This window comes from Pongo abelii, chromosome 10 (genome assembly GCF_028885655.2).
Source record: "Pongo abelii isolate AG06213 chromosome 10, NHGRI_mPonAbe1-v2.0_pri, whole genome shotgun sequence".
NCBI lineage: Eukaryota > Metazoa > Chordata > Mammalia > Primates > Hominidae > Pongo > Pongo abelii.
The window spans coordinates 23,766,675-23,781,081 of NC_071995.2; the positions used below are offsets into that span (position 1 = coordinate 23,766,675).

General features: G+C 41.1%; 1 protein-coding gene across 9 annotated transcripts in view; it reads right to left on the bottom strand.

Moving 5' to 3' along the window:
- Nucleotides 1–12,904, bottom strand: part of C2CD5 (C2 calcium dependent domain containing 5) — a 96,739-nt gene extending 83,835 nt beyond the window's left edge. For 8 of the 9 annotated variants that reach the window (XM_054526312.1, XM_024256085.2, XM_024256082.2 and 5 more), the window contains exons 1-3: nucleotides 12,034–12,904; nucleotides 11,775–11,893; nucleotides 3,024–3,110 (exon numbers count right to left, since the gene is read on the bottom strand). In XM_054526312.1, coding sequence (XP_054382287.1) covers nucleotides 3,024–3,110; nucleotides 11,775–11,864 — 177 coding nt within the window. In that variant the 5' untranslated portion in view covers nucleotides 11,865–11,893; nucleotides 12,034–12,904. 9 annotated transcript variants of the gene reach the window in all.
- Nucleotides 12,905–14,407: the final 1,503 nt, after the last annotated feature.

A 14,407-nucleotide genomic window follows, 5' to 3' on the forward strand; every position in this document is an offset into this window, starting at 1 on the left:
CGCTTGAACCTGGGAGGCAGAGGTTGCAGTGAGCCAAGATCGCACCATTGCCCACCAGCCTGGGCAACAGGAGCAAAACTCTGTCTCAAAAAAAAAAAAAAAAAAAAAAAGTATATATATATTGTTCTCTTTTTGTTGACTAGTGCAACTCATATTAACATACAGCAACATGCTTCATAGCCACCTCATTACTACTCTGGAAAGGATTCAAGTTTGAAAAAAACAGAGGCTCCAAATGGTAAGGCTGTCTGAGGTCATCTGCAAATTAGCAGGCACCAGAAATAGAATTTGTTTTCTCTTAATCCAGACTTTTAAGCTTTTCCAATAGAGGGCTGCTATGCAGTATCCCAACCACTACAGAATGTGCCTTCCAAAACTAAAGGAAAGATCACGGTCCTAATATAAACCATAAGCAAAGCAGTGTCTAAAAATCGTAGTGTCATTTCTTCCATCTTCAGGTATGAGTTTGGCAGGTTCCCCAGCATGATCAAAGAATCTTTCAAGCAAACCAATACTTTCCTTCCCTTGTTCTCTTTCACTGAAGAATGACACCTTACCCTGCAAGAGCTAAACTTTACCCAGGCTCCATAATGGTTATGAAATAGGCCTCAGAAAAGGCACAGCAGCCACAATGCTGCCCAATATAAGGGCTAGCATGAAATAGCAGGGGAGGAAAAACCAAATTGGTCCTCACAAGGTTCTTAAGTAGTCCAATGAAAATTCCAAAGAAGAAAATTTCACTTCCAGCTGAGGGGTGAAGGAAGCAGTATCAGAGAAATGGGCAATATGTGTGGTAAATATTTACTGAGAGTCATGCTCTTCTAGGCATTGAGGATATAGCAGTGAAGAAGAACAAAAAAAGCAGGGAAAACATTGCTGGCACAGGGAACAACAACTGACAAAGATGTTTAACTTGGGAAGGGGGGGTGGTGGGTAGAATGGGAGAATGTAAGATGGAGGTGTGGTGGTCTGGTAATAGCTTTGAAGTCAGGCAGACTTTGGTTTGAATCCTCGCTCTACCACTTAGCTAGCTCTGGGTTGGACTTCTGAGTCATCTTAAAATAAAAGGTGCCTTCATGGCATTGTGAGAATTGAATGAGGTTAACACATGTAAAGCACTTCACCAGTGTCTGGGCTATAATAAGCAGTCTGTAAGTGAGAACTGTATCTCCTTTTGTACGTCATCTTGTTGTTCTCAAAGCCTAGTACAGTCCCTATAATCTCTTGGAGGATTGGGGCATGCTGACAGACCAAATCAACCCATGAAAAAATAAACAGATGTAGAGAGAAAGAGGGCAAAAACTGCAGGGAGGTGGCTGGGCACAACATAAAACAGACATCCTAACAGTAACACAACGGAATTCCTAAGAAGAGCACAAGAGGAGAACATGAGTGATAGGGACCTCTACGTTCAAGTGCCTCAAGGAAGGAAGCACAAGCGGGAAGAAGGTAGAAATGAAAAGAGACCTGGGTGAGGAGATGGGAGGCTCTCCTTTTGGAGAAGTCCCCTCAGATCACCAGGCCATGAGTCATTTGAACATAACCACCTCCTGTCTCTGTGCAGACTACCAATCAATGGGAAAAGAACAGTCTCTTCAACAAATGTGCCCAAACAACTGAATTTCTACATGCATGAATTTCTACATACATGAATGAAGTTGGGGCCAGGCATGGTGGCTAATGTCTGTAATCCTAGCACTTTGGGAGGCCAAGGCAGGCAGATCACTTGAGGTCAGGAGTTTGAGACCAGCCGGGCCAACAGGGCAAAACCCCATCTCTACTAAAAATACAAAAAAATTAGCCAGGCATGATGGCCCATGTCTGTAATCCCAGCTACTAGGGAGGTTGAGGCAGGAGAATCGCTTGAACCCAGCAGGCGGAGGTTGCAGTGAGCCAAGATCGCACCACTGCACTCCAGCCTGGGCAACATAGCAAGACTCTGTTTAAAAAAAAAAAAGGAATGAAGTTGGCCTCTTACCTCACACCATTATAAAAATTAACTCCAAATGAATCCATGACCTATATATAAGAACTAAAACCATAAAACTCTTACAAAAAAAAATAGGGATAATCTTCACGACCTTAGAGTTGACAATGGATTCTTTCATTTCACACCAAAACAAAAATAAATATATTGGATTTCATCAAAATTAAAAACTTTTGTGCATCAAAGAAAATTATCAAGAAAGTAAAAACACAACCTATTGAATGAGTGAAAATATTTGCAAATTATATATCTCATAATGAGTTAATATTCAGAATATATAAAGAACTTTTACAACTCAACAATCAAAATAACTCAATTAGAAAATAACATGTGGCATACACATACAATGGGTTATTATTCAGCCATGAGAAGGAATAAAATTCTGATAAAAGTTACAGTGTGGATGAACCCTGAAAACATTATGCTGAGTAAAAGAAAGCAGATACAACAGGACAAGTATTATATGATTCCATTTATATGAAATATCTAGCATAAGCAAATTCAAAGAGACAGAAAGTAGATTAGAGGTCACCAGAGTCTAGGGAGAGAAGGGAATGGGAAGTTATTGGTTAGTGGGTACACAATTTCCATTTAGGGTAAAGAAAAAGTTCTGGAAATAGTGGTGATAGTAGCAAAACACTGTGAATGTAATTAATGCTACCAAACTGCACACTTACAAATGATTTAAATGGCAATATTCACAATATATCGTATTACACTTTTTAAAAATTTATTTTAATCCATATATTATTCTTAAGTAATTTTTGGTATATGCTAAAATCTAGAGAAAACTACAATAATAATAATAATATAATACATCTGAGGACTTCTTTTGTTCATGTGTTATCATATACTATATTTTCTTAAATGTAATATAACTTTCTTTAGACTCAATATTCCTAGGTAACCAGAAAAGAAAATATTTTTATGATGAAGAAATACTACTATGCCTGAAATAAAAGGTTCTCATTATTCCTGAGGGAAAAGAGTCACCTCAAAAAAATACACTCAAAAATGCTAACATTTAAAAACTTACCTCAAATTTAAACCACTCCGAGTTCCACTGAGGGTTGAGTGACTTAAGGTACACATCTGTTTTAAAGGTGGTATTACCAAATTTTACCTAAAAACAAATAAGAAATTATTCACATATGAATATCAAAAATGTGAATAAAAGTAAATTTTAATGTCACCCAACCACTAGAAGGATTAACCATAAAGGGGAAAAAAGACTATTATCCTCTGGGACAAAGCGAAGAAGGTATAGATGGATCCAGGTAAGCTTGTAGACTAATAATAATACCCGCAACAAGGGATCACCCACTGCTCTGCTTGACCAGCTCCACACATCACAAAGAACTAACTTCCTCCATTTCTAAAGAGCACGTACAGAGCAATAAAAGATCAACAACCCAACAGAAAAAATAGGCAAAGGATATGATCAGACAAGTCACAGAAATGGAAATACAGCTGTCTTTAACCACATCAAAACATGATCAACCTCATTCATACTAAGAGAAATGCAAACTAAAATATTTTTACTTATCAGGCTGGCAAAGATCAAAAGATTTGAAAACAGAATTGGTGAGGTACTGTCATACTTTGCTGGTAGGAGTTGTAGAACAATCTCTACAGAGAATTTGACAACATATATCAAAATTTTAAGTGCCTTAAATCCCTTTTAAGCTAGCAATTCTACTTCTTAGAATTTATCCCACAGAGGTACACAATGGCATATATCAGCAGCATTACTGTAGCAAAAGCTTGGAAACAAGTTAAATATCTGTCAGTATGGAACTAATTACATTTATGGTAAAGCAACACAATGTAGCACTAAATAGAATAAAGCAGTTCTCCATGTACTGATAAGGAACAACTTCCAAGATACATCTTTCTACTACAGATATATGGCATTCTTCAGCAAAAAAAAAAAAAAAAAAGACAGAATTCATATAATAGTTATATGTCTATATATGCGCACATTATTTCTAGAAGTATATACAAGAAATAGTAACAGTGGCCACTAGAAAGAGCAGAAGAGGTTGGTTAAAGGAAAGGCTGTGAAAGAGAAGCTGACTCACTTTGTACCTTTTGAATTCTGAACCATGCATACTACTACCTATTTTAAATGCATTATTTTAAAATTCAAAAACATCAAAAATTAAAATTCAAATGGCAATAACTTTATTTTCATTCAAATTACAGAATCCTAGGTTTCCTACCAGGAATTTAACCTACAGAAGTACTTTCACATAAGCCCTCCCCACCAAAAATATAGTCATTCAGCAGGAAAGTGACCGAACAAATCATGTGCCCTATAAAGAATGGAGTCAATTATATGTACTGTCACGAGAAGATATCAATTACACAATCACTGAAAAAACAAGTAGCAGAATATATAAAGTATGATTATATTTGTTTCTAAAAATGCAATATAGATATACAAGTATTTTTTAAGGGGATGAAGAATAGATTAACATAACCAAAGAAATGACAGCAATTATCTCTGAAGAAGGGACTGATACGGTGCAGGGAATAGAGTACAGTGTTGTAAGAAGAAAGTAACGGGTTTTCAAGTTATATTTGAGTGTTTGAATCTTTTTTAATGGGGAGCATTCAAGTATTACTTGGATAATTTTTTTAATCACAATGATAAAGAAATGAAACTTAATGAGGAAAAACTTAGGAAGAATAGGGGTTCTTGTTTAATTACTAATTTAATTTTCATTCCATTTAAATATTCAAGGCATGATGGAAATACTTATTGTTTAATTTATCTAAAGCTGCTTTATATGAAGTAAAATACTGTTAGGATTTATAAAAACATTCAAAATCATCAAAAGCCAAATATACTTAAGGGTTTTGGCTCAACTGCCAAAAGTACTACACGATTTTTTAAGTGACAAGTTTAGAGCACTCTACAGTTTTGTCCCACTATAACAGTTGTGCTATATACTGTGCCTTTTTGTTGTTGTGCAATTGTTCATTCTAAATAAAGATCTGATAGTCCACAAACTGCTTTAAACAAACAAAAAAGACTTTAGAAAAAAGGAAAAGGCATCAGCCAGGCAGGGTGGTGCGTGCCTGGAGTCCCTGCTACTCAAGAAGCTAAGGCAAGAGGACTGCTTGAAGCCAAGAGTTCAAGGCTGCTGCATTCAGGCCTGGGCGACAGAGCAAGACCCAGTCTTTCAAACAAGCAAACAAATAAAGGACAAGAAACAAAAAGAAAAAGGCTGGAGTGTGTATTTTGCCAACACTGGATGATTTCCACTCTAGTACAGGAGAATCTCAGTTCACTTAGTCTTAATTTAATTAAAAGGACATTTTATTACTCAGCAATTAAATGAATGCCTTATAACTTTGTTAAAGAACATCAGGGATTTTAATGCAGATTTCCCCCAGTGAAGTAAAGCATTCTCTTTACCTACTCATTAGCTAAATTACCTTGGGAAAGTTATTAACCCGTTATTTAAATTGGCTTCCTCCTCTGAAAAGTGGGATTGTAAGTGAGCATTACATGATATAATGCATGTAGAGACCTAGCAAAATGTCTGCACATAGGAAATATTCATTAAATATTTATTTTCCTCTCCCTGTTCCCTCAAAGGTTCCTAGACAAACACAAGATGACAATGTAGTTTAGCCAAACAATTGGTAACACACATTAATATTGAGATATATTTCCATTAATACTTCGCTTGTACAGAATCCCATCTTACTCTAGAGATTCCTGCAAGACTACTCGTCTTGAAGTATTACTTGGACTTCAGTGGGTCCCTACACTCCTGACGTCATATATAGTGGAAATTCTCTCAATCAATGCAACCAGGACCAATACTTGATCAGTTAATCAAATAACTTGGTTAAATTAGAGGATCACTAAAAATAATACAAACTGTAAACATTTTAAGATAAAACATATAAACAAACATTCATTCCTGTCTTTTAATGTAAGGCTAAGACCTCTTCTTTGCGTAAAAGTCAACTGTTTAGTCATCTTTTTTTGCATAAGCCACATTCATCTCTGATTTCCAGTTTGGGTTGCTTTAAAAAGTATGAACAAAGAATCCTCTATTTTTCACAATCTTTTCTCCACCTAATTCAAGAGCAATTTTTAGTGACCATTTCCATGTCTTTACATTCACTCATTTATATAAGGTTTAAATAAAATATAGTAACAAATACACTTGACATAAGCAGATTTGGGAATAAACACAACTGCCTCTTGGTAAAGTATATCAGCCAACTGATGGGAAACTCCAGGCACACTGAGACTAGTCTTACCCAGAGGAGTATTTACGAATACGCTTTATGGAAGGATGCAGAGCGCTGAGGATTGCAATGAGTCAGTTAACGGAGGTTGTTAAGACAGCTTCAACTGTATTGACCTCTCCTCCTAATTTTTGGACTACTCAGTAATCTGTATCCCCCTTTTGTAGCCAGATTTATTTCCCACTTCTATTCAACAAGGATCTTCCTTTCAATCACATATGAATGAAATTCATTCAATTGAAATACATTCAATTACATCAATACATACTCTGTATCTTCTTTTGCTTGTATCAAGTTTGTCCTAGTCACCTGAAAATTTTCTTCCTTTTTCTCTCTGCCTTTGAAAATTTTACCATCCTCCAGGCCCACGATAAAGGTTTCTCATGACTAGCCCACGCTTCATTATCTCCCTCTTCTATGAACTTAGTGTGTATCAAGCATTTATCCCTTTATTGTATTGTAATCCTTCATTATCCCCCTTTTCCTGCATTAATTTTTCCCCTTTCTACTGGATTATTCCTATTAGCACACAAATAGGCTCTGTATCTTTTCATTTATTTTTTAAGTACTAAAACTACTTCTCAAATACCACACTATTTTTCCTCCCCCCTTCATAGCCATACATCTTGAAACAGTTGCCTATTCATGCTCTACTTCCTCACTTCCCATGTACTTTAATTCTCTTTAAATCACTACAGGATGGGATTCCATCCCCATCATGCCTCTTATCACATCCCCCATGTTGTCCAGTCCAATAATTTTTCTGTCTTCTTACTTGACCCCAGTGACATCTGACAGTTGAGCTTCCTCCCTCTTTCCAGAAACATCCTCTCTTGCCTTCTAAGACATTATGTTCCCCATTTTTCTCCCAACCACTGGCTCACAATCTCAGTTTCCTTCCTCTAGTCCTCCTCCTCTAATAAACCTCCTAATATCAAGTTTTTTCAAGGATTCATCCTGTTTCTCTCCCTTCCCCTAAGTCACAGGTTTGCAAAAAAGACAGAACCAACTCCTAAAGCTTTGCAAAAAAGACAGAACCAACTCCAACTCCTAAAGAAGCTTTAGACATGTCCAGCAGTGGTTTTGGGGAAAATAGTAATTGCATTAAGTGAGGAAGGGCCAGAGATGCCAGGTATTCTTCAATGCAAGAGAGTTCCCAACAATGAAGACTTTTACCATGTCATGATTTTCAAATGTCCCACTAGATAATCACATGGGTAAGAAACCTACCTAGAAGGCCGGGTGCGGTGGCTCATCCCACACTTTGGGAGGCCAAGGCGGGTGGATCACCTGAGGTCAGGTGTTCAAGACCAGTCTGGCCAACATGGTGAATCCCCGTCTCTACAAAAATACAAAAAATTAGCCAGGCGTGGTGGTGCACTGGTAGTCCCAGCTACTCAGGAGGCTGAGGCAGGAGAATTGCTTGAACCTGAGAGGCGGAGTTTACAGTGAGCTGAGATCGCGCCATTGCACTCCAACCTGGGCAAGAAGAGCGAAGCTCCATCTCAAAAAAAAAAAAAAGAGAGAGAAAAAAAAAGAAAACCCTACCTAGAACCTCAGTTTTACAGATAAAAGTATCACAACCGGGTTTCAATGTACATAATTGTCAAGAACTACAATCATCATGTAAATCAAGAGGCAACTCTGCCTTTTCCCATGAGTTGACTATCTTGAAAAATCAGATAACCAATGGCAATGAAGATCTGAGATGCCAAAACTACACAACTGTCTCACTCTGTTTGAGAAGCAGTCACATTCGCGTGATTTTCACATAGGCGAGGCACTCCCTATTCTGAGTCTCAGCTTTATTTTCTCCATATATTATTCTTAAGTAATTTTTGGTATATGCTAAAATCTAGAGAAAACTAGACCATCCAGCATACTATATCTTTTACTTATTTATGAACTCTCTCCTCCCACTAAAATGTAAGTTCCATGACTGAAGTTTTTTTAAATTTATTGCTATATCCCCAGCATCCAGTACAGTGTCTAATACATACAAAGGCCGAATTCACTGATTCATCTGATTACTTCATGTTTTCTATTATGGTCATGAAAAAGCACTTCCATATTAAAATAATAACAACAGGCCGGGCACGGTGGCTCACAGCTATAATCCCAGCACTTTGGGAGACCAAGGCAGGTGGATCACCTGAGGTCAGGAGTTCAAGACCAGCCTGGCCAATGTGATGAAACCCCGTATCTACTAAAAATACAAAAATTAGCTGGGCGCGGTGGCAAGCACCTGTAAACCCAGCTACTCTGGAGGCTGAGGCAGGAGAATCGCTTGAACCCAGGTGACGGAGGTTGCAGTGAGACAAGATCGCACCACTGCACTCCAGCCTGGGTGAAAGAGCAAGACTCTGTCTCAAAAAAATAATAATGATAACAACAACAACAAATACTTCTATTTGTTATAGTTAAACCGTGGTACTTATTTTTTAATTGTAAGGATATATTAACTAAAAAATATCATGCCGAGATAGAAAGGGTAGATTTCAAAATACCAGCTATCTAAAGGGAGTCCTGGGTCTCACAGTTGAGAAACACTGGCTTGTGTGCTCATTTTTAACTCAGACCTCTTTTTTTGAATGCCATAGTCATAAATCACTTCCTTAACGTCTCCAATGAAAGGCCCTATAGACATCACAAACCTAACATGCTCAAATGGAAAATGATCCTCCTCAATCTTTACCATCCCCCTGGAGTATCAGAAAACCCAATACTTCGGAAAGCTAGGAGTCATCTTTTAATCTATCTTCAAAATATACCTGGAATTCATCCACTTGTCCGCATTACCAAATCCATCACTTGGATAACATTACCTGTTATTTGAACTATTATAGAATCTCCTAACTGCCTGATTTCTACTCTTTCCCCTTCAATCCATTCTCCACATAACAGTGCTCATATTCAAACTTAATCATGGCCTTAGTCCTTGCAAGACTGGTTCTTTGATTAACTCTCCAACTTTATCTGATACTACTCTTCCCTTCACTGACTACGTGCCAGCCACACACATTTTCCTTCACTTCCTAAAACACACCAAATCTCTACATGAGATCTCCGGGTTACCTTCTGCCCACCCACTCCCCTACACACACAAATATGCTCCCTCAGCAGCAGGCTCCTTCTCATCCAGCAGATCTTGGTTTTGACAAACACTTTTCTCAGGGGCCTCTCCTGATTACTCAACCTAAAGTAGGTGTTCCCTGTTGTTCTCTTTCTATTGTTCTCTTTCATGGCACCCATCCCAACTTGTAACTATATATTTAATAATTTATTTACCTTTTAAACATCTGTCTCTCCCACTAAAATATAAGCTGAATTAAGAGAAGGAACCAAGTCTGTCTTATTCACCATGTATATACATCAGCTAGACCAGTAACTAGCCCAGAGCCTGGCAAACAGCAAACAATCTGTTCAAAGAAGGAAGTAATAAGTAACCCCTGAATCAGCCCCCTTCCTCACCAGCAAAATCCACCTAGTTATCAAGGCCTGACTATTTTAATCTAAAAAATGTCCCACGAATCTTTCTGTTCAAATCCATTCCTATTCCCATTCCCACATATTACCTGGATAATTTTACCACCTTCGTAACTGATCTCCCTGCCTCACTTCCCATCTGTCTAGTCCATCAATAGCATCCCCATTCAGGCCATCCTATAAAGAAACAAACTAATACAAACATGATCTTATTTTATTTCTGCTTAAAAAACTCCCCTGGCCAGGCGTGGTGGCTCAGGCCCATAATCCCAGCACTTTGGGAGGCCGAAGCAGGAGAGGCAGGAGGATGGCTTGAGGCCAGGAGTTGGAGGCTGCAGTGACCTGCATTCAGCTTCCTTGTCCCTCCTTATAAATATTACAGAAAATGAGGTTTTATAGCAAATGGGGCTTTCCAGCCTCATCCCTAACAAGCTCCACTACCTACATATCTCATACCCTTTCCTCCAGACACATACTAAACTAAGGCAGTTTCCTGAACATACTATATATCCCAGTCTATGCCTTTGCCTTTGATGTTCCCTTTGCCTGGTAAAATCCTGGGTGTCCTTCAAGGCCCACTTCAAATGTCACTTTCACAAGAAGCCTTTCTCAACCTTCAGAGACACAATTGTTTCCATATTCTAATACAATACTCATCACTTTGGTGAGGCCGTATTAGCAGAGTGGTTAAGAGAACAAACTGTCAGGCTGTGGAGGTTTGCAAGCTATGTAACCTTAAGCAAATTATTTACCCTTCCTGGATCTCAGTTACATCAACTGTAACATGGGACAATAACAATACTCCTATAGCAGGACTGTTGTGAAAACTAAGAATTTAAAAGTACTTAGTACAGATCTGGCAATTATTAAATTCAACACGTTACCTATTAGTTATTAAATAGGCTGTGTGGGTCAATGTCTGAACTACCAGAAAGCAAACACTATGTTTTGGTTATTTGTGGATTCCTATCACCTAACATCTGGCATAAGAGCACTCAAGAACTTTCTCAAATGAAGTGATTAAGAATCACCATGACAATGGGGGGGGGAGGCAGTGAACTACAATTATTAGGTTAGATAACATTTAGGAAACATCAGGAATACTGAGATGAAATCGGGCTATATATTACATCTATCCATCAACTCTAAGCACTAATAGCCCAAATGATTACTGCTCTAATGCTCTGGCTCATCATGCCAATTTTTATTACAATCTTTACTTGGCTTCTTTCAGACTCTGGGTTATTACCTTCCGGCCGTAGGCCTTTACTAATTTGCATGACTTTTAAACTAATCATTAGACTTAAAAAGCAATTTTGCAATTTAAGTCCATGGCAATTAACTGACTTCCTACCTCAAGGCGCTAAATTACCCTGAAACACCTCATCAGACCTACCAGTCTATACAAGAGCAGGAAGTGTTGCAGTTGTGTTTTAGAACGTGCATGGCAGATTCACAAAATGTTAGGCCTGAGAGTGGATTTCCTCGCACTGTGAGACTCCAAGTGCCCATAAAGGGCTTCATGCACCTTCTTAAACATGATGTCCACCACTCTGGCCACCCCTTCCAAGGGTGTGTGTGGGTGTGTGTGTTTCAGTGGCTGCGGGGCCACACCTTGGGATCTCCTGAGTGGCAGGTGGCCTGTTAATGAGTCCTGACATCAGTTATCCCGGCGTGTGTGTGTGTGTGTGTGTGTGTGTGTGTGTGTGTCGGTGGCTGCGCGGCCACACCTTGGGATCTCCTGAGTGGCAGGTGGCCTGTTAATGAGTCCTGACATCAGGGTCACCCCCGCATGCAGAACAGTACAAGCCTCCCCGCGCAGCGGACTGTGCCGCGGACGCCTGCAAGCCGTGCACCCATCGCACGCACTGAGGTCTCGGCGGTCATCCCTCGTGGGAGAGCTGGACAACCACGGCCGACGGGAGGGCAGTCGAGGGGGGAATAGGCTGAGGGGCTGGGGGCGAGGTGGGTAGATCCTTCACAGGGCTTGGCGCTCCCTGTGTTTTGAGGGGCAGGACCCTGCACCAACCTCCACGAAGGCATCAGTCAGGTCACTAGCACGGTCCATCACTGGCAAATGGCGCCCGGCCACGATTTTCACCTTCAGCTTCCCAGGCATGGTCTCGGTTTCGGCCTCTTCTTCTGCTCCTGCAGAAACAAACAAACGAGTCTGCGCCGAGCGCGGGGCCGGCGGGAGAGGGGCGGAGGCGCGCGGGGTAACTGACAGCGAAGGAGCGCGCGGGGGCGCGCGCGGGCGCCCGGCAGTCGCGCCACAGCTCGCCACTCACTGTCGCAAGAGGAAGGGTGCTGTCCCGCGCGGGCGCTGAGACCTCATTCCGGAGAGGCGGCGGGAGGAAGGGCTTTGATGGGTTCTTCCGTCCAGGCCCCACAGGGCTGGGACGAGAAGCAGAACCCAGTCAGCATCCCGTTGAGCCTCTGCCGCCCCTGCATGTTTCTCCTCCCCCGCCCTCAAAAATGGCGGCTCTCGGGGCGCGGAAGAAAGCATCGATCGTTCGGCGCTCTGCCCACTTGGCGGGGCGAAACTAAACTCGCCGAGGAAAGATAAGGGGGCGGGGCTGACTTTGAGAAAGCTGGAGGGCAGGGAAATGGGCCGAGTCCTGCATCATCCACCGAGTTGGGGCTGTGGATAGGTGCAGCGCTGCTTCCCTGGAGGGAAACGCTCCATCTTGCGGGCCGAATCGCGAGTGCTGTTCTGTGACAGCCTCCGACCGCGGCCTTCCCAGCTGCTGCCGCCGCTTTTCGGATGGGCTGTGATAGATGGAGTAGCAGCGAAGGCTGCTAGAAGAGCCTTTTCAGTCGGCCTTTAGTGATTCGTAAAACCAAATTAGCTGGTTTCTACTTGGAAGGGGTACAGGTGCGTGTGGTGGTTCCAGTTTTCTACGAAATAGAATTAGACGGCCGGGCGCAGTGGCTCACGTCTGTAATCCCAGCACTTTGGGAGGCCTAGGCGGGCGGATCACCTGAGGTCAGGAGTTCAAGACCAGCCTGGACAACATGGCGAAACCCCGTCTCTACTAAAAATACAAAAATTAGCTGGGCGTCGTGGCGAGCGCCTCTAATTCCAGCTACTCAGGAGGCTGAGGCAGGAAAATCGCTTGAACCTGGGAGGCGGAGGTTGCAGTGAGCCGAGATCACTCTGTCTCCAAAAAAAAAAAAAAAAAAAAGAGAGATACCAGGCACATCTCGAATAGTGAAATAAATATTTAGTGAAATTTTTTATTCAGTCATAGGCACTTGTATTGTGCACTGGGTCACAGATATTACTGTGGGCGGGGTGGGGGAGGTCACCTTGAAATCCAAAGTCGCCTCTTGATAAAAAGTTTCTGCTGGTGGGTGTGGTGGCCCAGACTTGTAATCCCAGCACTGTGGGAGGCTAAGGTAGGAGGATCGATTGAGTCCAGGAGTTCGAGACCAGCCTCATGGAGAAGGGGCAACATAGTAAGACCCCTTCTCTACAAGAAATGCAAAAATTAGCTGGGCCGGTGGCTCATCTGTGGTCTCAGCTACCTAGGAAGCTGAGGTGGGAGAATCTGGGAGAATTGCTTGAGCCCAGGAGTTTGAGGCTGCAGTGAGCTGCCATCTCACCACTGCACCCCAACCTGGGCAACAGAGCAAAACTCTGTCTCTTAAAAAAAATTTTTTTTTTAATTAAATGTCCTGCACTCTTAGATCATCTCAGTGTTCTTATTAAGCATCCACAAGCCTAAAGATAAGACCTACAGTAGTAGCAAAAGTTCAGGACTTCCTACCATGGAAAGTATAGTCAACCACAAGAAATGAACATGGAGAGCGTTAAACATCTTGAAGAAGTGACCCAACTATACATAAAGTAAGGTGTTATCTACAGTCTCAGACCATATTAGGGAAATTGAGGTACACACAAGATGTAACATAAATTAGTCCTTACCAAATATAAAAATCAGCATTAACAATATACCCAGTATCAACAAAATCAGAGTTCATGCCGGCTCAAAGATTGTAACATTTCATTCCTAAGTGAAGATATCCGTATGATCTTTTTAACTTCAAAAATACTCAATAGAGTAAATACTCCAAATAGTAGTGATCCCGAATTATCTTTTCATGACAAAAATTCCTTCTGTGGCAGGAATATTGTTCACATAAGTGAGAAGTTGAACTCCTACAGAGAAAACGACTTCCTCAAAATAAAAATCTAAAAAAATCGCTTGCTTTTTGGACTAGAGAAACTTTTATCAATTCAAACTATGTCAAAGGGATAGGGGTTATAGGTCCCATGTGAATTTCCTTAGGTCCATCTGCAGCTTTTTCTGGAGTCTGACTCTGCCCTTAAAATACCCTTGCCAGAATTCTGGAGTCTGACTCTGCCCTTAAAATACCCTTGGCTACACTATGTGATCAACGTTTTTTATTTATTTATTTAGAGACAGGGTCTCACAGTGGCCCAGACTGGAGTGCAGTGACATGATCATAGCTCACTACAGCCTCAGTCTTCTGGGCCAAGCAATCCTCCCACCTCAGCCCCCCAAGTTCCTGGGACTACATGCACACACCACCATGCACCGCTGGTTTTTTTAATTTTTTGAAGAGATGGAGTCTCCCTGTATTGCCCAGGCTGGTCTCAATCCTGGCTTAAGCCATCCTCCTGCCTTGGCCTCACAA